Below are 22,819 nucleotides of genomic sequence, written 5' to 3'. Positions count from 1 at the left end.
CAAAGAAAAGTATAAAGGCCTCGCCTTCGGCTTTGGCTTCTCCTCCAGGCTTACATTCTCTTCAACCTCTTCAGGTAGGATTTGTAATCAATTATTTATCTTTTTCAGATAAAATTTCGTTTCGTTTTCTTATTTCAAGATTCTATTTTAAAATCCCTAATTTCACCATGTAGTTTTTCCTGATTTGTTGTTCATACATTGTTCTATTATATGTATATTTTTTAAATATCCCTTGAAATTTCCGATATTGGAAATATTAGTTACTTTTCATGGAAACCTAGAAGATGAATTGGATTTCTGATGGCATGAGAAAAGAGTGATTTGTATATAGGAACCTTTGAAGCATGCTATATTTATAGATATATAAGGAAATTTAATGATATTTAATTTAATGATCTGTGAAAGAATCGAATCAAGAAGAATATCAGAAAACCTGGTGGAATTGATTTGTCTCTTGTTAATTTTGAAACTTATATAATATAAAGATGTGAGGAAAATAATGATGAACAAGATTGTGAGAAATAAAAAGAATCTAGATCCGATGGGAAAAAAACTATCAATTAGATTATATATAATCTCATTATTGTAATTGAAATCGAGACATGAATATGGATTTAAAAATTCATTCATCACCATGAGTAGTCGAATGAGATTAAAATATAGCCTAATACAAAGACACAGTGAAAATATAAAATGTTTGATATTAATATTCATTGTATATGTTAATTTTCACTGATTCTTTTAAGTAACATGAGAAAATTTTGATATCGGTGGTCGCAGCTTAATTCAAATCAATTATATCATGTTATAGAATTTTTTTGTAATGATATTTGTTGCAATAGTTATAACGGGAACACCATAAGCCTTTTTTAAGAAATTGGAATATGGAATTAGGTTTTTTTTTAGTCTTTTTGTTCTTGCATGCAATGATTGCTCTTTCTGTTTTCTAGGTTTAGGTTATTGTGTTCTTCTAGAATCTATGTTAAGAAATTTCTATGCTAGTTTCTTTGGACATTTTCCATAGTATTATTGTTATTTTTGTATGGTTATATTATCATGTGCTAATTGTGATTAATTTACTTTATGTTCTTGTCTGCAGAATTCCTTTTGTGGAGTATATATTCAGTTAGGAACGTACATTTTCCATAGTATTATTGTTATTTTTGTATGGTTATATTATCATGTGCTAATTGTGATTAATTTACTTTATGTTCTTGTCTGCAGAATTCCTTTTGTGGAGTATACATATTCAGTTAGGAACGTGAACGGTGTTGTCTTATAAATTTTAATAATGATTACATGTGATATAGATCCTGATGTTGTTCGATGGGGTCTCCAAGATCTACAAGTTTGTGTATTAGGCCATTCTGGTGCCAGTGGAAGTGTCACTCAGTATGACAAAGATGATAGTCAAACTGGATATATAAGAGAGGGTTATCAAGAACCTGAACCTGAACATGTAAATGTGGAGAATGATGCGGTTATTGCACATGCCCTTCAAGAGGAACTTTCACGACTTGCTGCTGCAGAGGCATCTGGATTTAACAATCTTTGCCAAGATTCCATTCTTGCTCAAGATTGGGTTGTTCTTCCCGGAACACAATGTAGTTCTGGTAGTTGGAACTTCTGAAGTTTCCATTCTGAGTCAATGATTGTATTGGCTTTTATTAATGTAAAAATTTTGCTATTGTATAGATCACGAAAATGGGCAGAAAATCATAGAAGATCTTAACCAAAGAGGTGGAAATGAAGTTAAGCATGGAAAGTGGGATATAAATGATCCTATCATAAGTAGATGTGAACAAGGTGGTGACTCTGACATGGGAGACAAAATTTCTCTAGGTGAAGACATGTTGCGCATTGATATAATCGATCAGTCATCTGTTATTGATGGTCAAGTAGAGAAGAGGTTGAATGACATGGTTGCTATTCCTGTAAGTACAGTCTTGGAAGGTTTTGTTATTTATTGGGATTCTCTTTCAATCTCTAGTTGATCTTATATTTATTATAATTTTGATGCAGTCATCATGTTTTTAGTTAGGATTTGCCTATTTGTTTCTTTTTCACTATTGTGTATTGAGAAAACACGTGGCTCACATGTTTAGTTTAATGATGATTGCAATTTTGCAAATTGATTACCAAATTTTCTGGTGAATGTTATGAAATCTATTTGAGTTGGTGTATGCTTTGTGGTACACAATGTTGTGGGGATGAAAAGATCACTGTTTATCACGTGCTGAAGTTAACTCATATGATATATTTTCTTCGTATGAACTTAATGTTATAGTAAATTGGCACTGCTTGAGGTGCTTCGGGGTTCGCTGATGTAATAAGTAAAGGCAAAATTTAGTTGTGCATATGGATGTGATTTCATGAACATTTTAACTCTTTAACAACGAATTGGATCAGAGTTGACATTTCTACTTTGATGATTTGCATTGTACAGCATGTACCTAAAATTAATGGAGAAATACCATCAGTTGATGAAGAAACTTCAGACCATCAAAGGCTGCTTGATAGGTTCGGCTTGAAAATTTCCTTTATATAGTTAATGGAATCTCTATTTTCTTATACTGTTATTTTGTGGCAAATAAATTTCATCACCCTAATTATTTTCCATTGATGGAGGGGCCCTTTGCACCTTATTCCTTTTAAAAATAGTACAATGATAAATTTACTTGTTAGGGGTTTTTTTATTGTAATTTTGTAAAATGTTTCAACTCTTGTATTGGTCCATTTTGGTAAAATAATTATTATTTTTCCCCTTTCCTCAATCGTTTTTCAGTAGTATCTTTAACCAACATGTTATTGAATAAGTTGTTTAACCAAAATTGTTCACCGTTTTGTTTTCTTCCCCATTTTCTTAAAAGAAATTCTTTTGCAGTGAAGTTATTAGGTCAAGTTTTTTTGGATGATTTTTATGAATGTTCTATTTTAATAGCATTTTAATTTAGGATTAATTGTTTTACCATTCAGGTTGCAGTTGTATGGTCTGGTTGAGAATAAGGTTCAAGGTGACGGTAACTGTCAGGTTGGTTTTCATTTTAAAGATATTTCGTATTGGATAATAGTATGCACAGGTGCTTTCACTTCTGAATTTGTGAGGTATAGATCCCTGCACATAAACATATTGGTTGAAAGGGGCCTTAATAGGCACATGAACAAATTGGATGTAGATTCTTTTGAAAACCTTTTTGTGCTAATAGTAATAACATGAATTTCTTGCAATACTTCACTGTTTATAATATTCATGGTAATTCTATAGTGTATGTTTAGAGTTATTATAGGATGGTGGAAATTTGGTCTTCTAGCAATCACTTTACAGTTCATAATTTAGTGGATGTGGTAAAAATGCTCAGTATTGAAATGTGAATAGTTTGGCCCCAAGTTTGTATGGACTTCTAAAGTAATGAAATGTGGAAAAATCCTTTTCATTTTTCTTCCTCTCTGATTCTTTTCTACTTGGTTGAAAAGCTTTTATGTGTTTTAAAACCATGCACAATATGTATGGTGATTCTTTTGGTCATTAGTTACTCAGATTATGCATCCCACAAATTGAAGCACATGGAAACATATATATCTGCATTTATCTAGAGGAATTAGTTTGCAGTTCTTGGTTCCATTTAATTTGGCTTTGATTTCCAATTGAATTTATACACCATTTTACAAAATTTTGTCATGAAACTCTGTTGAGGGCTAGTTTTCTCTAGAATATAACTTCAGTGATTGATGCTTAACTTTTATTAGAACACTTTGTTATTTCCTTTAGTAACCTTTCTTATTTCATATGTTCCAGTTTCGTTCATTATCAGATCAACTTTACCGTTCTCAAGATCACCACAAGTTTGTGAGACGGCAAGTTGTTTATCAGGTTGGTTGTTTATTTTAGCTAATTTAGTTTCTTTGGCGCATAGTTGAAACCGTTAGTCTTATGTTTCTTTTTTCTCATGATATGTTGATTTCGTTAGCTTACATCGAATTCAGAGATGTACGAGGGTTATGTTCCAATGGCTTATGGTGACTATTTGAAGAAAATGAACAAGTAAAATATTCATTTCCGTTCAACTTTTTGACTAGAAAACTTTCTAAAAACACTTTCATGCTTATTATAGTTATTTACATTGATGAAGAAGGAATGGGGAATGGGGTGATCACGTTGCGTTGCAAGCAGCTGCAGATCTGGTATGTCAATGACCAAACTCTCTAATTTCTATCAAAAAATGATCAAACTCTCTAATTTCTAACTTGGTTTTACTACTTTTTTTCCAAGTGGCTGTTGAATTGCAAGAACTTGAATCTAGACCATAACTTTTGTATGACCGTAAGGCTTAAACTTTGCTAGTATGTGAACTAGTTTTTTCTTTTACACAACGTTTTATGAATATTTTCCACTTCAGTTCTATATGGATGTTTAGCTTCTGAAAGAAATATTTACATGTAGCTTTACCTGTGCTGGTGAACTCAGTTATCACGAGGAAAATTATCTGAGAGCAATGTTTTGTTCATATTGCCTAAATAGATGAAAATGGTCACAAATTTGTGGACTATGTTGCTCCAAGTCTTTATTTTTCTTGAAATTCCAATGTCTGACACCTGTGTCCAACTTCCAAGGACTCTCCGAGTATATGGGAGTATTGGAAAAAATTGAACACATCTTAACATTTCTTGGATGCATATGTGAACCCATGTTAGACATACACCCGAGTCCAACCTCCAAGGACTATCCGAATACATGGAAATCTTGGAAAAAATTGTATATGCTCTTGTTGGACGCATACTCATGTTAGACACACTTCAATCCAAGTAATTTAGTTAGTGTCATTCCTATTCGTTAGATTCTAAAGCTTTGAAGCTTGTGTAATAAAATACCATGCAATTTAAAGTTCTATTTTAGAAAGTAGTGGACTTTATTTCTACTTTTTTCTAGGCAGTTACTAATTGTGAAATGAATTAGTTTGTAGCTTCACGAACGGTATGCTTGACAAGTTTCTACAAAGAGTGATTTTTACAGATATATGTAAATAAAATTAAGACTTAACATTTCATATCTTGCATTATTTTTGCAATACCAGTTTTGCTTATTCTGGTCTGGACCATTTAATAGATAACTAATGTAAATTTTCTGTTTGATTGCAGTATGGCGTAAAGATATTTGTATTAACTTCCTTTAAGGATACATGTTATATTGAGATCCTTCCACATCGTCCAAAGTCTGAACGAAGTAAGATCTCAATGCTTTATATCCTTCTCTTTTTCTTGGGTTGATTATTGGAAGTGGTAATAATATAATTAGATCATGGTTCTTATCGGTAAGATGTTCAGGTATATCATTGGTTTTTAAAATTTCAAGGGAAATATTCAAGTTATAATACTTGTTTCTTGCACATGCAATATTTTCTGCAGTATAAAATCGAAAAACCACAAATTCAGATATGTAAAAGAGAAGTATATTTGTATGTTCTTTAAGCTAGTGAACAAGTATAGGTTGTGGAATTCGTGGATCCTTAATCTTACTGATCTTTATATAAAATACATTTGTATGCAGTTTTGCGAGATTGTCTTTCTCACACCATGATCCAAATTGATCATCAATTTGCATTTTTACTCCTTGAATTTGTATAAAATAATATTTTTGAGTTGTCTGCATTTGCTGTAAATTATAGTACTGAGCAGTTATTTAGAGATTTCCATCACGAAGCTAAGACTGAGAATTGCACAATTGAGAACTCTCCACCTTGTAGAATTGGACTACATAATGCTATATTTGTCTAATATGGCCGTTCTGGATGTTTGAATTTTTATGTACTTCACTTGATACTCAATTCCATTTTGCTTGTTTGTGTGGTGATTTTGCAGTTATTTTCTTGAGTTTCTGGGCTGAGGTGCACTATAATTCGATTTATCCCGAAGAAGGTAATCCTAAACACAGCAACATGCATATATTTAAACTTTGTTGCGATTCTTAATTTAACCCGAGTAGCATAGAAAACATAACCCTGGAAGTTTTTAGTTTTTTTGTATCCTCAAGACACTGATTGCCCATAAATCAAAGTGTTAGTGAGACTTCTTCATTATAACCCAAAATTTAGTGAATCATTGGGGGTCGAAATTACGAAATGAATCTGGAGAAACAAAATGAAAAAGAACTAATTCAACTCCTTTGACTTAGGTTGAGCAGAAAACTATTATTTTGAGTTTGCTTGTCTATTTATCTACTCCATGGTTTTAAGAAATGAATACGGGTACTTGTTTCTGTTTTTAATGCATTTATTTCTCCAAATAGACATTATTTTATCTAGACTCGTAATTTTTTGATGTATCTATGTCTGATTTATGCCCAATTATTCGGACATGGGTACAAGGTATAATCCCCCGAGAATCCTGAAAAACTTCAAAAAAGCGTGCTCAACCGTGTAGTTGTTAACTTATTGTCATCGTTAGCGCCTTAGCGGAGTTATTTACAAATCATGGCCCATATTCGTATTGACACAAATGTTGTTTTACGTCCAGAGCTACCGATGTTAGAGAGCAAGAAAAAGAAAAAATGGTGGATACATTGAAGGTAGGAGGATGGCTAACCTTGTTGACCATAAATTCAGATCTAAATCTCTTTCAAAGGACATTTTATATGACTTCTGGTCTCTTTCAAACGGTGGGAGGGCCTTAGGTTGCTTTTGCTAGCAGTACCTTGGAGAAAGGTACAACTAACTATTCTGTATTTCTTTGTACATGCAATTTTCATGTGTTTATATATATATATATATATATATGACCTTTTCGAGACCCATTTATTTTATTTTATTTTTTAATTTTCAAATTGGTGATAGGGAATTAGTATAATAGCATAGCATCTTCGTTGTAATTTCGTAGTGATTCACTGATTCTTTCTATTTATTTATTTATTCTTTCTTGCAAAGTAATTGAATTTTGGAGGCATGTAAATGTAACCATGATCTGCTAATCTTTTATATCTGAACATGAAAGGTTTAATAGAGACAAAAATATGTTCTTAAAACTCACGAGGTACATTCATTTATTTATGATTAGGCCTACTTCATTAACAACCAAATATGCTTTGTGGCCTCAGCCTGTTTCTGCTATCAACTGTAATAATAGACACCCTCATCAGGTTAAAAACAAGTGCACCCCAAGACTAAGCAAATCAAACTATCAAAGTGCACCATTATTAGATACGAGTATGCGTCCAATATGCAATTTTCGTATTCTAACTTGTATTGTTGGCATTTTCTGGAGAGTTGTCGTTGAATCGAAACATGCATAAAGGAATAATCAGTTCAGTCAATCATGAATTCATAACTTCGTTAATATGGCAGATCATGCGTGTATTAGAAGAGATCCTATAGTGGGAAAGTGTAAAATCATAAAAATAAATCTCAACAAGATTCAAGGATATGGGTAACTGTACGTTAGATGCTTTTCTTTCTCTGTTTAAGAGTATCAACTACAGGTATATATACAAATATAGGATACATGTGCGTACAATTTCTTCGTTGACTGTTCATATATTCTAAAGGTCTTTGGAGTTCATTTCATCGTATTTGTATTTGGAATTGTGTCAAACACAAGTATTCAAGAAAAATAAAATCGGAGTATCAGATATAGGTATATGTCCGACTTTAGAATCTAATGTTATTGTACCCAAAGGACTGAAGAACAAGTTTGGCAACTCGGAATTTTAAACCAAAATCTCCCCACCCAAACTCTAATTTTACAATGGAAGAACTGATGAATTCAGAAAAGCGGCTGCTCGAATCCATCATCTATCATCCGTAGTAACAAGGATTAGAACAAAGGAGCCGAGTATATGAACATCATGAGACGCCGAATTCCTTCAAACTAGCTGTAAACTATTGATGCTATTTTTTTAGTTTGTTAGTTCCATGGTCTGAATGAATGGTAAGAAAAGATTCATATCCCCCAAAAGACTTCAAATTAAACTCCTTTGGAAAAACAACTATACATGTAGGAACATAGATTCATTTATAGTTACAAGTGTCAGATACTGAATGTGTCCAACATGGAAATATTCAGTTTTTCCAAGCATTTAAAGGATATTCAGAAGTCTTTGGAAAGTCATATTTACGAATCCATATTTGCATGTACGTCGGATATGAAAAATTCAAGAAAAATGAAGAATTCAAGCAACATAAGCCAGAATGGTTTGACAAACAAGGAAATTACGCAAGGTTCGTTGTGATAAACCAGATTAATAGTATCAGAGATCTAAAAAGAAACTTATCTAACCTCTGATAGTAATCAGCTGCCAACTTTTGCAATTTCGATTTCAAATATATACATTTTCTGCACCAAGCTTGCCATCCTACAAGTTCAATCAACTTTGTGTTAGGATCAAACTCGAAATATCAATAAGAAAATGGAATGATAAAACATGTTGATCTGGATTCTGCAACCAGATAGACTTTTTGGACATTAATTTAAATGCTCCATGTATATCTAAAACAACTTTGTTTCAGGATCAAACTCGAAATCTCAATGCTCAATTTATATCTAAATATGAATGAGAACATTAAATGGGAATAAGAATTGATATAAATAAATACGATTCTCAACAAAGCATTTCGTGCCTTGACTGGAATAATTAACTCTTTCTCGGATGCATCAAAAGACAAAAAAAGCATACAAAATTCATATCAAATCAAAAACACAAGCCAAAGAATCATAAAACCAAAGAATAATCAAAGACTCCTCAACTTGTTGAGCTTCAGCAACGACTCTATCAAATTGATTCTCACTGCAAATTTGCTGCAATTCAACTGTCAATGGCGCAACATCCAACTCTTCGAAATCCCCCCCCCCCAAAAAAAAAAAAAAAAGAACCATTAGTTTTTTCATCGAAACCCAATGTTTTTCTCTTCAGAGAAAACCTATCAAAGCTGGAAGATGGGATTTTCAAGAAAGGGTACTGAAAAACAAGGAGAGTAAGGTGAAGGATTGAGAAGTCATTAAACGAAAAGAAATGTATTTTTGGTGATGGTTTACAGGAAAAACACATAAGTTGCATGTCTAATTCAATCAAAAGAAGAAAAAAATGAACGAGTCAAACCTTGAGTTATGGAAGTAAATAAAAGAAAAATGGAGGAGGGTTAAGGAAGATGAAGGGAATACCTGCGTGAGAATGATGAGGGACTCATTTAGACATTCCTATTCTCAGTCAACTGTCCCTTCTATATAATGACTTCATTGTCAATTTTAATGACAGGGATACGGGAAATGTTGTGCCAATCTTTTCCTTTCTCCTTTTGGCAATGTTCCTTCAGCAATGGACAATTCACAATGAAGAGATACAAAAGAGAACATGGGAGCATCGTTGTTGGCGCTTGGAGCTTTGGACAATGGTATATATACAATCTTTGAAGAGATGTGAGGTGTTGAAAGCTCTTAAAGTCCAAAGACTTTAGATTTGGAAGATCAGAGATAGTGAGAGATGTAAGAGAAGAGGGCAGCATATGTTCATCTGGAAAACGCTTCATCTCTAACTCTGTATCCGAGAGTTCGAAATATGTAAGTGAAGGGAGTGTTTGTAAACAACGTTCCCCTTTCCTGATCAATCTCGCAATGATCTTATCACTCCCTAAGATAGTGATGTATTTTAATTTGGAGGGCAAACCTTCTGGAAATGACTCTATTTCTGGACAATCTCCTATTGCCAACATCAGAAGGGATGGGAAGATGGACTGCAACTTCAAGTCATCACATCCCAGAAAGGAAATATATTTAACATAGGGAATGACCCTAATGGGAAAGATTCTAGTGGATGACACTTCTTACTTCTTATCTGCAAGGATTTAAGGGATGTATACAGCAAGGTTTTGGAACAATTCAAGACTTTGCAGCTTATGATGCACAATTGCCTCAGCTTAATAGACACACCAGAGTCGGGAAGGGATGTGATACCAGAACAATCCCGCAAGGACAACTTTTCAAGATGAGTGCATTGTTGCAGCATCTGTTCCAATATGGAACCGTTGATATTCGAATCTCCAATCACCAACTCTCTAAGCCCGCAGGGTAATGGCTCCAATTGCAATGCATTGCATTTCTCTAACTCGAGTTTGAAAATGCTTGGTGCTGTTGGAAGCGAGCCTCCAAGCTTCTCACAATCTTCAATCTTCAGTTTCTTTAAAGAAGGGAGGTGTGGGCAGAGATTGGTCAGCTGGGACAGTTTCTTAGGCACAGCTCTTGCAAAAGAGAGAAAACTTCATCACTCCAACAAAACCATTCTTCCCACTCTGCCATATCCTCAAAGCTTAGAATTTCAAGAGATCCAAATGGTTTATCCGAAGCGTGCCTATTTCCGTAAAACTCATCACCCACTGTTACAACTCCGCTGAACCTTGAAATAAGGAGAGATTTCAGAGATGATAATTGCCCAAGTGGTGGCAAGGAAATGCAAAAATTACAATTCCATAACTCCAACGATACGACATCTGAGAAGGAAGAATGCCCCACCCATTCCGGAAATCTCGTGCCTTTGTAGCTTCTAATAACAAGATGTTCCAAGTTTATATGAGGCTTCAGTTGTTCAAGTACTTCTCGATCATGCTTTGAATCGCCATCAATATCATCATTTTCACCCCATATTAATTCCAATTCCTTAAGGTTCACCTTATCTTTCAAATTGGCAGCTTTGGCATCCATTTTACATGCAACAGTTTTTAGGCCTGAAATGACAAGTCTTCCACGTAGATGCTTGAGCTTTCCCAACTCAGTAATGCTTGAACCAGTTTCCTCTGCTAAAACAAAATTTGTTAATGTTCGAAGATCTTTCAACTTACCCATTCCTTTCGGCATCCATGCGATCTTTGTTTTCCTAATATCGAGATGCTGCAAGTTGACCAATCTCTCCATGTCTTTTGGCAACTCACAAAGGTTTTTGCATTTAACCAATTTTAAAGTTTGCAAATTAAAGAGTGTACTCAAAGAGTTTGGCAACCTTCTAATCGATGTTTCTGAGAGATCCAAACTTCGCAGATGCTTCAGATTACCAATTTCTTCTGGTAATTCACTGATATTTTCATACTTGGCCAAAGAAAGCACTCGAAAGCTTGATTTAACCAACAAATCATGAATTAGCACATTGCTGGCATAGGAAGACATCAACGAAGACCTCATGTTTAGGAATGTACGTAGACCTTTTGCTTTAGGTAAAGTCTCGAATTTCTTTCGCACATCATATTCTTCTTGGACATTGGACAAATGACGAGTCCTTTCGGTTATTTCACATGAACCACCACTACCTTCAGGTAAAGCCTCGAATTTCTTTGGCACATCATATTTTTCTTGGACACAGGACAGGTGACGAGTCCTTTCAATTACTTCACATGAATCACCACTACCTTCCAATCTACAAACAAATTTTCCGGTGATGGATTTAGCCAAGTCACTAATTAAATCATGCATGATAAAACCAGATTTCTTCCCCTTCGACTGTTGAAAAAATGACCTCAATCTCAATTCTCTGAAGTACTCATTACCTCGATCTTCTGCATTACCGTTGTTTTTGGAAAACTCTAAAAGACCTTCAGCCATCCATAAGCAAATGAGTTCTTCTTTCTGGAATTCATAATCTTTAGGGAAAATTGAACAATACGCAAAACAACGTTTTAAATGTGAAGGAAGATAATAGTAACTCAATCTTAATGCAGGAAGAATATTGCATGCATCATCTGGTATGTCCCAAAAGTTGCTATGTAATAGTTTACTCCATTCATCAGTATCTAGTTTACAACGCAAAAGACCTCCAAGTGCTTTTGCAGCCAAAGGGAGACCATTGCATCTTTTGACGATTGCTTTACCGATTGCCATCAGATTTGGATGCTTGCTGGGGCTTGTATCATCAAATGCATGATTTGCAAACAACTTCCAACAATCATCATCTGATAAGACGTCAAGATAATAAGTCGGAACGTTCCTCATGATCGCTGCTACGTTATTGTCACGGGTTGTTACAATAATCTTGCTATTCTTGGCCCCAAAAGTGAAGGGACTTGAAAGCTCTTTCCAATGAACATAATTCTGGTTCCAAACATCGTCCAGAACAATTAGAAATTTCTTTCCCAACAGCTTCTCCTTTAGTTTAAGTTGAAGCTGATTTAAGTTCTGGTTTCTATCACAGCTAGGAGTGATCTCTTCCAAAATGGTTTTGGTTATCCTGAAAACATCAAATTCTTCTGAAACACACACCCATGCTTTGAGCTCAAACCATTTGTCCACTTTCTCGTCATTGTAGATCAATTGTGCAAGGGTGGTTTTGCCGAGCCCACCCATACCCACAATGGGAATCACATCAATCTGGTTTTCAGTCAGATTTTGAGGGTGCAACAACTTCATTATTTCTTCTTTTTCACCGTCTCTGCCATAAACATCAGATTCATCCAACAAAGAAGTTGCAGGCACTCTTTGAAATGCCTTTTCTCCTCTACAATTCTCTTTCAGACCCAGGATGTGTTTTTGGTTGACTAAGTACTCTAGTCTCCCAAGGACCTCCTCCAGTTTTGACTCCATCCCGTCTTTGAAATGATTGAGAGAAAGAGAAAAAACGACTTACCTTCTTCACTGTTTGATTCTGGGATTCCATCTTGTTTCGAAGAGCTTCAATAGCAATCTCATCAAGGAGGTCCTCCGCATCATAAACAGCATCTTTGAGTTCATCAAGCCAACTTCTGACGGTTGAGTTGCTAATCTGCTTACTTTCAGCATCATCCAACACCACTTTCACGGATATCAGGGTTGGCTTCAATTTCTTCAACAGCACGGCTTCAAGTTTCTTACCCTTGATAAAGTTCAAAACATCCACAGAAACAATTCTATCAAGCAGGACCTCCAAGGAGGCCGATAGAAAAGCTTCAGCCACCATAGCCATTTTTCTTTTCTTTTGGGTGTTTTGCTGTAATGCAAAGTTTGAAGTTGAATAAGAGAAACGAGATCGCAAACTGTAGAAGAAGAAAAAAACAGTGCTGAAAGTGTTTGAAATAAATAATAAAAGTACATTAAATATTAAAACACAATTTAAATATTTAATAAATTTATACCTCAAATCATTAATTATCTAATTAAAAAATATAACAAATGGACCAATATGAAGCAAACTTATTATTTTAAAGACAGTTTTATTTAAAATAACAGTAATAGACAAACACTTGTATTGATATGAATGGTCTTCTTGAAATCTTGTCAAAAAAAATATTTTTGTTCGTAATAATCTTTTCTCACTTAATGGGAATGACGACAAACAAAATATAAAAGTTAAATTTAAAAAAATATTTTAACCAAACATCTTATTATATATGATAATATTTTTTTTATGAAATAAGAGAGATGTATGATAATATTTTGATGTTACATAAAAATATTAATTATTATATTTAACATAATATTGACGATCTCATAAGTCAAGAAAGACAAAATATCTCTAACTTATAATCTATTTACCAAAGTTAAGTAGACTTTCTCAACTTATTTAGATTAGAGAGTGCGTGTTGAATAAAGATATTTGTAGGACACGTGTAAGTTCAAGTTTTTAAAGTATTTTGTCAATGAATTTCATTAAATTGGAAAATGAAGTCTCGAGAGCGACACCTCTGTATTTGAAACAGGTGATTTCATAACGTATTTTCTTACAAATAGCGGATGAGATCAGATAAACCATGTAAATTCTTTGTACAAGCTTTGTTGATCTACTCTCGTCAAAGATGGCAATGGTGCTATTTTCTCGCTCAATGGTGGTCCACAGAAATAAATCATCGACAGCCCTGATTTCACATTGTTGGCCACCACTAGGGTTGCACAGAAGTCGGATTTCAATCCGATCCGGATCGATTTTTATCCGATCTGGTTTTTTTTCATAGAAAAAAAATCGGTTTATAAAATAATCGGTTCGGTTTCTAACCGGTTTGGAGGACCGGATATCCTAACCGGTGTAATCGGTTTCGGTTTTAAAAAAATCGGTTTTTCTAAAAATCCGGTTATAAAAAAATCGATTTTAATATTATTAAAATTACATCGTCATCAATTGCAACAAAATTTACGATAATTTGTTGAAAACATTTTGATATTTCGATATAAAAAATTAAGTTAAATGAATTTTAAGATTTTTCAAATGATTTTCTAAGAATATTCGATATAATTATTTGAATATTAAAACATTACTTCAAATATTTCAAAAAATCATTTTTAATCCTTATTTAAGTGTAAAATTAAGTTTTAATCTTAAAACAATTTCAAAATAATCTTTCAAAGTATTTCGAACCATTTCAAAGCCAAAAATTCCAGATTGCTCAGAGGGAACCGATTCCCCCCAAGGAGGTACCGATTCCCCCCAAGGAGGTACCGATTCCCCCCTGAATGATTTGGCTCCGAAATTTCCAGAATGCTCGGAGGGAACCGATTCCCCCATAGGGGGTACCGATTTCCCCATAGGGGGTACCGATTCCCCCTATTCAACGATCGAAATATTTAAATTTTACACTTAGGGAACCGATTCCCTATGAGAGGGTACCGATTCCCCCCACGCTCCAAGCATTTTTATTAAATGTTTTCACACTTAAACGACTATATTATCTTCATTAATTATCCCTAACGTTCAGAAGTGATTCAAGGTGTATTTAAGCAAGCTTAGAAACCATTGATCAAAGACAAGAAACATCAAGCAACTAGAATCAAGAGAGAATCAAAGAGAAAACATCAAACCTCAAGTTTGAGCATTTCAAGCATATTTTCATTCAATATTCATTTTGCTTTCAAGAACACATATTGTGCTCAATTGTATTCATCTTTGAGTGTTCTTTTCTTTGTTCTAGAATTGTGCAAACAATCTACTTTGTGAGGATTTCCTTGTAAGTTTGCAAATTTGTATTGTTCTCTTTGGGAGAGAGTTTTCTCAAGAATTTGGGGTATAATTCTTGAGGGTTTGTAAGGTTATTCTTTGTCCTCAAAAGAAAGACAAATTAGTGAATTTGTGAAAAATCCTTAGTGTGGATAGCTAAGGTAGTGGACGTAGACTTTGATTGAGAAAGTCGAACCACTCTAAATCGCTGTGCAAATCTTTTCAATTTTCTGCAAAAGCTTCCACCGAAATTTTAATTGCCAATTCACCCCCCTCTTGGCCGATTCCGTCAATCGATTAACTCAACATAATTAAAATACTTAAATACTTCCAAGTTTGATAAATTCAAATACTTAAAAACTTCCAAGTTCGATAAATTCAAATACTTAAAAACTTCAAGTTCGATAATTGAAACAAAGTTTACGATAATTGAAATAAAGTTTAAAAATAAACTACATTGCCATCTCTTCTTCATCATCTTCGCCTTCTTCGTTTGGAGGGGATATTCCAAGTTCGACTTCTTCAATGTGTAAGTTTGCTTCCAAATCGACATCAATTGAATCTTCTAGGGTGGTGATATGTTGCTTACGAGTCGCTCCATCCAAATAATCCTTTAAACAAATGCATACTTCCACCGACTCGGGACTTAGTCTTGATCTCCGTTGCGATATAACTCTGCCACTAATAGAAAAAGCGGATTCCGAAGCTACCGTAGAAGCTTGGACGGTTAGTAAATCACGGGCCGCCATGGCGGCTAGAATCGGAAATTGTGCTTCCTTTTCTTTCCACCAAGCCAAAATATCCAAACTTTCAAACTCTTCAAATGTCATTTTGATAGGAAATCGCATGACATGTAATTTCCCAACTTGCTACTTGGGGTGATAGTACGTGATCGTTTGGATTGAGAATTTACAAGAGTGTTAAAAAGATTCAAATTTATGTTACTTGGACGTCTACTAGATGATTCCACATTCATTCTCATTTGATCGTGTATTACACTACTTGATCCGCATTTAGTTAAATAAATTGCAAACATGTCTAGAAAACATTTGTTAAAATAATTTATTTGGTTTTGGACAAAGTTGGGTTCATCATCGGTTAGATTAAAAGCAAACACAATTTGTTCAATTAGTGGTTCAACCCCGCCAACATTTAACGTTGGGTTTAAAGCGGCGGCACAAGTAAAAATGGGGGGAATCTCTTTAAAATATTTTAAAAGTTTTTCCTTCATTGCAAAGCCAATTTCTTGAAAAACTTCGGTTTCAAATTCAAAGTCATTTAGTCGGGTAGCCAACAAAAATATTTGATTAAGAACCAACGGGCTAGTAGGGTAATAAACACCGGATAAAAAAGTTGTTGCATTTTTAAAAACCCCAAGCAAATCGGTTATTTTGGCTATAGTTTCCCAACTCGAATCTGGATAAATGTTTGGGACATGACCCCTCTCGAAAATCCGATCGTGAAATGTTTGCAATGTTTCCCTTTGCCTTAAGGCAGTATGCATCATCATCCAAGTTGAGTTCCAACGAGTTGGACAATCCAAATTAGGACCCAAAGTTTTTATTAACGGACTTACAAAATCGTTTAATCATTTAGTCTTTTTGTTGTTACAAAGAACCGATTTTATCATTGTTTTAAATTCTAATCTAATCGGCTCAATAACCTCCAAACCGGCTTGCACGGATAAATTAATTATGTGTGCAATGCAACGGGTATGAAAAAACGCACCGTCTAAAATCGGTGAAAGTAATATTTTAAATCTTGGAACCGCGTTTGTATTATTCGATGCATTATCAAAGGATATAGAAAAAACTTTATTTTCTAATTTATAAAGACAAATTACCCTTTTTAAAAATGTAAATAAATTAATACCGGTATGCGGCTCACCGAATAATTCAAACACGATTGTTCTTTTCATCATTTGCCAATTATCTTGATCTAACCAATGTGACGTAACGACTAAAAAAGAATTTTCGGTATTATGAGGGGAACTCCAAACGTCACATGTAAGCGACACACCATAACGGTATTCTTGGAATCCTAAAATCATTTTTTCCCTCGCCGTACGCCACATTTTTATAACATCTCTTCTAAGGGTAGTACGACTTACTTGAGTATAACGTGGTTGCATTAGTTGTTGAATTGTTGTCGTGAAATCTTCATCATTAAAGTGGTCGAACGACAATGCTTTTGTAATCACGAACTTTGTAAATGCTTCTCGTAATTTTTCGTTGTCGTAAACAAAAACACCACCTTGTGGTGTAAGATTCGATTGATTATGATCCGATCTTGAGCGAAGTGCCTTGCATGATTTTGTCAAATGGTTCTTCAACGTTGTGTTTCCTTCCGATGCAAGAAACTTTAGACAAAGTTTACAACGCGCCCTCCTCGAGCCATTTGACATCTCACATAAATCGTAGTGATCCCAAATATCTTTGTTTCGAGTGTGTTCGATCACTCTCACGACTTCAATGTTTCCCCCGACGGAAGATTCAGCCGTGTTACTCATTATAAACAAAAAATTACAAAAATAAGATTTGAGAGATGTTTAGGTGTTGTGTAATAAGATTTGAGAAAGTTGTAATCAACCAAATACATCCCCAACCTATTTATACATGTTTAGGGTGGTAAAATAATAATTTTTTTAAAGAAAAAAATGCTAAAAAACGGTCACAAAACCCCCCAATGGCTATATTAACGGCTAGTTTTTTAAACCCAGACCGGTTTTTTTTCCGGATAAAAACCGGTTTTTTATCCGGTAAAAAAACCGGTCTAGGTTTTTTTCTCCAAACCGGTTAAAATAACCGGTTTAAAAAAATCCGATTCGGTTAAAAAAAACCGGTTTTTCCCAAATCCGGTTTCGGATATTTTTTTCGCAAAATCGGATATTCGGATTTTTTGTATACCCCTAGCCACCACCCTATGCTTCACACTTTTGAACCTTCCATTCGTCATTACCTGAAATTCCATTACAATCATTGAAAAAATGGATTTTTTGGTTGAATTTTTCTTGTTTTCATGTGTTTGGATTGAAAGAAAGTTTCTTTTTTTTACCTGTAAGGAATCACCAATATTGATGAAAAATGAGTGCTGGTCAGGTGGGACTGGAATCCAAGAACCGTCTCTGAGAGAGATTTGAAGGCCGGAAGTGTTGTTTGATCCTAGAACCGAAATGATTTATGAGTCATTGTGTTCACCGAATCCAATCACATTGCTGTTCAGAGATTGAAGAACATCTGGGCATGGAGGGTAATGGCAAAGCCTAAAAATAGAGTCACTCTGCTCATCCATCATCAGCTTACTTAGCACATTCCTCGGTTGAATCTTTAGCCCATCGGCCACCATTTCCAGTATCTCGCACGCCATTTTCTTCACCGCCGCCATATAATTATTCAAAGCGACATTGGAAACAACAAAATACACAGTTTCAAAAGCCCGTAAGGCCGTAACAAAACATGACAGATATCCTGTCACTGGTAAGAAAAAAGTACCTGAAACATTCTGGGCTTTCAGTTGCGATGTTGGGGTCTTGGTTGGTCATGAGGAGGAGATATTCGACCCAACCAACATCACCATTGGGACCGATCATTTTGTTGCCATATCCATAAGGTTTGGGCTGCCCTGTTTTCTCTTTCTCACAGAGCGGTAAAGAACTTGGTGGCTTCAGATTCCAGTCCGGAAATGAATTCCTTGGAAACCCCATGGTTGATCACCTTGAAGAATCCGAATTCTTCACAGGCTTTGATTATCTGGTGTTTGGAATCCGGTTTCCTGAGGTCTACCGATAATGATGATGAAGGAGGAGGAGGGTTAAAGGGAGGCAATGTTGCACGTCAACAACCTTATTCAAAACGAACTAAAAATTCAGTGATTATATTATAAATTTTAAAAATTGAATGACTAAAATGCAAACACCCTTTAGTGAATATTTATATAATTTACCCTTAAATTAATTATGTTAACATCAACACATACTTAGATATATTTATTTAATTTGACATTAAATTTTATTGAAATCTTTTGGTGAGCAATCAATATTTATTCGAGTTTAATATAATTGAATACAATTTTTTTCTTTGACATAACTCAGTGTATGAATCTATTTTTGAATAGGTAACGAGGTTTTGTATAATTTGATTGATATTACCTAAAAGAATAGTGATAATAGAAATTCAAACAAATTAATTTCTTCTTACTTATCATATCATTCATCAAATATTCAATATATATATATATATATACAGTTACATCTCCATTAATTTCTTACTTCCATAACCTTAAACTCCATCATCTACATACATATATAGTTTGAAGGACGTTGTGTATATATAAATATAACATGAACGAGCTTCATATTTGATCTAAATTTGATCAAACTTCTCAGGGATTGGTTGAAACATCTGAAGCTGTTGAACATATTGTTGAACTAAAAGTATGATCATTTATGTATCGACTGGGTGCCGATGTACGATGAAACCCTTTAGGCAAGCAACCCTTCACGTCTTGTTTATGAAAACCATGTTCCATTCTAGTTTTTAGATCGAATGTGACCAGATCTTGAGCTTTGGACACTAATGGCCTCGTAGCACCTACAACGATCGTTCCAGAACTCGATTCGGTTATTCGAGACGAGGGAGATAGAAAAAGGAAGAAGTAGAAGAAAATCTTGAAGAAGAGGGTGGTGGACATTGTTGGATTTGTAGAAGATGGTTTTGCGATGGGGAGTCGAAGGAGGGGTTGGGTTTAAATAGGGTAGTGAGGCCGACTCAAATGTGTGCTAGCTAAGAAATATGTTAGCCGGTCATAGTACAAGTTGATGCGGTGGACAATGGGAGAGTTTTACTTTTGAACAATGCAAAGTGATGAAGCTCGTGCATTCCATTAATCGCTAAGATAAAATTAGACCTACAGTTTAGGGTAGACGATATAATCAACTTGGCGAAGAAGTCAACGTTCCGGATATCATATACGTGGGGAATTTTGAATGGCCCACGTGGAAGTAGTAGCTTACCCAATTTAGCCAGCCTTCGTTTAATTACAATCCAAGATCTTTGGACGTAATCTCCTTCATACTATCTATCTTAATCTGAAGCCACGTGTCTGCAAATATCGATAAAATATAGAAAAAGTGAGAGATTTTGAGGGGGTTTGGCCAACATGCAAAATCTCAACTGCTTCCAACAAAGCTTGATCTCGAAGAACCCGTCGATCAAGGCTATACAGATTGACGTGGCAGATTGTTGGATTCACAGATTCCAAATTTGTCATTGCAATCTCATTGGTATTTATGGGATTTGTTGGACCACATTGATCATAGGGTGAACCAGATTAGCACATTAGAAGGTTTTCCAAGTCGATTCAGCTCTCCTCTCTTTCCTTCCAGTCTTACATCACATAGAATGGATAAGTTCCTGGAGTATTATTTATCAGTTATATTTCTATTCAGGGAAAAGCTTGGTTGGTTAGGAAGACTCATTAGACTAAATCTGTCACATTGAAGAAATCCAGAAACGTGCAGATGAATCCGGGTATGAGGCATTATTTGATGTCGAAATAGATCTATAAGCATAACTGGAAAAGATTCTTGAGCAGGAAGAATTGCTTTGGAAACATAAGTCCCGTAGGGTGACTGAAATACTAAGATATTTTCACTGTAAATACCATGACTAGAACAAACTTTAATAAAAATCTATGCTTTTAAGATTAGTGATGGGTCCCCAACTTTCCTTCCTCTACAGTGATGATGGTGGGGCCTATCCTATATCTTTTCCGTGCACAGTTTGACTTGGCGAGTCAGATATTGAGTAATTGGGGAGGGCGGTGACGAGTGATGAGATCAAACGTGCTCTTGTTGATATGGCCCATTTCAAGGTTCCCGGCTACAACGGTTTGCATGTGCACTTCTTTCGCCACATTGTTGATGAGTTGGCTTGGAGTTGGATCAAAGGTAAATTTGCAGCAAGATCGATTGAGCCGGACTTCAACAAGGCACCTAAAACCATGGTTTTCAGAACTGGACCGGTTAGCAAACCGGTCATGCTACCGGTTCACTGGTTCAACCGGTCAAACTGGTTCGACCGGTCAAAAGAATCGGACGACGTCATAATTATTTAAAAAACTAAATAAAAATACCAAAAATATTTAATAAAAAATAATTTTTTATATCACAAGTCATATTCAAAGCAAGTCATAACATATATAAGTTAAAAACCATAAAATCAAGTGAAACAAAATGATTCAAATTAACTACAACATAATATTTAAGGTAAAATATATTAAATAATAAATATAATTATATAACTATAATTAAAAAATAAATTTGGGGCTAAAAAAATCATAACAAAATGATATTGTTTGGTTTAATTTTTTTTAAAAACAATCCCACGTGGCTAAGAAACATAGAAGAGCATCCCAAAAGTCTAAATAGTAAAAATATGATAACAAAACAATCTCACATTGCTAAGAAACATAGAAGAGCATCACAACTAACTTCTATAAATAATAGAGGTAATTTGACATTCAAAATCATGGAGCCTTTTGGTGAGCATTGAATGAACTATTCTTTCACTTCAATCAAACTCGAATTTTAGACTTCAATCGAGCTTCTAATTTTTTTTGAGTTTAAGCCTTTTTGAGTTCAAGTTTCAATATTATATTTCGAGTTTGAGTTGAACTTGATAATTTTTAGCTTGTGAGTTTGAGTCGAGTTAAGCTTACTTTTAAAGTTTTTAAGTTCGAGTCGAGCTCAGCAATACTCAAGTTCAACTTGGCTCGTTTAACAAACGACGTTATTTGGTTTAATTTTTTTTTAAAAAAAAACAAAATTTCTGTTTTTTTTCGGTTTTTTCTAGTTTTTTCCGATTTTCAGCCGGTCCGGTTCGAACGGTTCAACGGTTCTGGCCGGTTCACTAGTAGCGGTTCAATCGGTTTAGATTGAACCGGACTAGGCAACGGTTCCCGGTTGAACCGACCGGTCTGGTCCGATTTTCAAAACATGGCATAAAACTCTCTTCAGCGGGCAGAATCATACAATCTAAATTAGTGATTATAGCTGTAATCATCTCAACTTAATTTATTTCATTCGTAAACCTTAAAATTTAAATATTGACTTTAATTAAATAATTTAGTACCCAATCATAATAAACCATACCTGATCCGTTAAAAATGCATACAATTGTTTCCATGGACACACATGGGCTCTGAAGGATAACGTTTGGGATCATGCACGGAGTTTTAAAGGACTACAGTGTGTACGCCTATTTATCTGGATTGTACTGCATTGATCTGCCTGCTCGTTGTATCCATGATTGCTTTTATGAACCTCTTGGTTCATGGATACGAGATAATCTGTGCAAATAGATTACGTATCAATGTTGTAGACGTGAGTTGGCCGACACATGTATACAAAAAATATATAATAAATTTATCAATAAGAATTTTTTAAATTTCATTAAGATTTTTTTTATTAAAAAAATAATCTGAAACATGAGTAAACTTGAGGTTGTTAGTTGTTGGGATTAGTTTGATAAGAGATGGACTAAAATTTAAGGAATAAAATTTTAAGAGATAAAAACAGATTTTTAATAGAAAATATATAAAATTTTGATGGGTGACTGCCTCCACCCACCGCTTTAAATTCATCTATATCAACATGTGTTTTCAATAGGATTAACAGAAGAATATTATATATTCTTGAGAAATATTCTTTGTGTTTGATTCTTATTCTTGAATATTTAAATAAAAAAAGTGTTTTGCCTATAATAATTTGAGAATTTCATATTTATCATTATATTATCCTAGGAATGTGATTTTGTCACAAAACAATAGAAAATTAGAAAGTTCCAACATCCAAACAAAAAATTAAGTGAAACAATAAACATAAATTAATATTTGTGTTGCATAATATATAATTTATTCACGTACCAAAATTCATCAATATACGCCCAAAACTTC

At 34.4% G+C, this 22,819-nt stretch overlaps 2 protein-coding genes and 1 pseudogene across 3 annotated transcripts; 1 reads left to right on the top strand and 2 right to left on the bottom strand.

The window, feature by feature from the left end:
* Nucleotides 1-1,183: 1,183 nt before the first annotated feature.
* Nucleotides 1,184-6,579, top strand: LOC120219146 (OVARIAN TUMOR DOMAIN-containing deubiquitinating enzyme 9-like). Of its 2 annotated transcripts, none has more exons than XM_039216018.1 (10): nt 1,184-1,613; nt 1,696-1,934; nt 2,447-2,520; nt 2,977-3,031; nt 3,797-3,871; nt 3,969-4,042; nt 4,134-4,182; nt 5,137-5,221; nt 5,857-5,913; nt 6,511-6,579. In XM_039216018.1, exons 1-10 carry the CDS (start codon nt 1,292-1,294, stop codon nt 6,558-6,560), a joined length of 1,080 nt encoding a protein of 359 aa, XP_039071949.1. In that variant the 5' UTR covers nt 1,184-1,291; the 3' UTR covers nt 6,561-6,579. The 2 variants fall into 2 exon arrangements, with proteins under 2 accessions (XP_039071949.1, XP_039071950.1); XM_039216019.1 differs by lacking the exon at nt 6,511-6,579 and adding an exon at nt 6,184-6,293 and having other exon boundaries at nt 1,741-1,934; nt 5,857-5,988.
* Nucleotides 6,580-10,191: 3,612 nt separating this feature from the next.
* Nucleotides 10,192-12,673, bottom strand: LOC120219185 (putative disease resistance RPP13-like protein 1). Its single transcript, XM_039216044.1, has 2 exons — nt 11,379-12,673; nt 10,192-11,279 (listed from the first exon to the last, which is right to left on the bottom strand). Exons 1-2 carry the CDS (start codon nt 12,544-12,546, stop codon nt 10,192-10,194), a joined length of 2,256 nt encoding a protein of 751 aa, XP_039071975.1. The 5' UTR covers nt 12,547-12,673.
* On the bottom strand, nt 12,651-18,569 carry LOC120219184 (annotated as a pseudogene).
* Nucleotides 18,570-22,819: the final 4,250 nt, after the last annotated feature.

The sequence above is a fragment of the Hibiscus syriacus genome, unplaced genomic scaffold, assembly GCF_006381635.1.
Source record: "Hibiscus syriacus cultivar Baekdansim isolate YM2019G1 unplaced genomic scaffold, ASM638163v2 tig00110204_pilon, whole genome shotgun sequence".
Lineage (NCBI taxonomy): Eukaryota > Viridiplantae > Streptophyta > Magnoliopsida > Malvales > Malvaceae > Hibiscus > Hibiscus syriacus.
Note: the sequence above shows the minus strand (reverse complement) of the source record. Positions and strands in the feature narration are given on the sequence as shown.

Excerpts from the sequence above, each read along its gene's own strand:
- LOC120219146 (XM_039216018.1), top strand. The coding sequence starts at position 1,292 with ATGATTACATGTGATATAGATCCTGATGTTGTTCGATGGGGTCTCCAA. Across the intron at positions 2,521-2,976 it reads CATCAAAGGCTGCTTGATAG|GTTGCAGTTGTATGGTCTGG; the intron begins GTTCGGCTTGAA and ends TTTACCATTCAG. Across the intron at positions 3,872-3,968 it reads GACGGCAAGTTGTTTATCAG|CTTACATCGAATTCAGAGAT; the intron begins GTTGGTTGTTTA and ends TGATTTCGTTAG.
- LOC120219185 (XM_039216044.1), bottom strand. The coding sequence starts at position 12,546 with ATGGAGTCAAAACTGGAGGAGGTCCTTGGGAGACTAGAGTACTTAGTC. Across the intron at positions 11,280-11,378 it reads ATTTGTTTGTAGATTGGAAG|GTAGTGGTGGTTCATGTGAA; the intron begins GTAGTGGTGATT and ends CTTTACCTGAAG.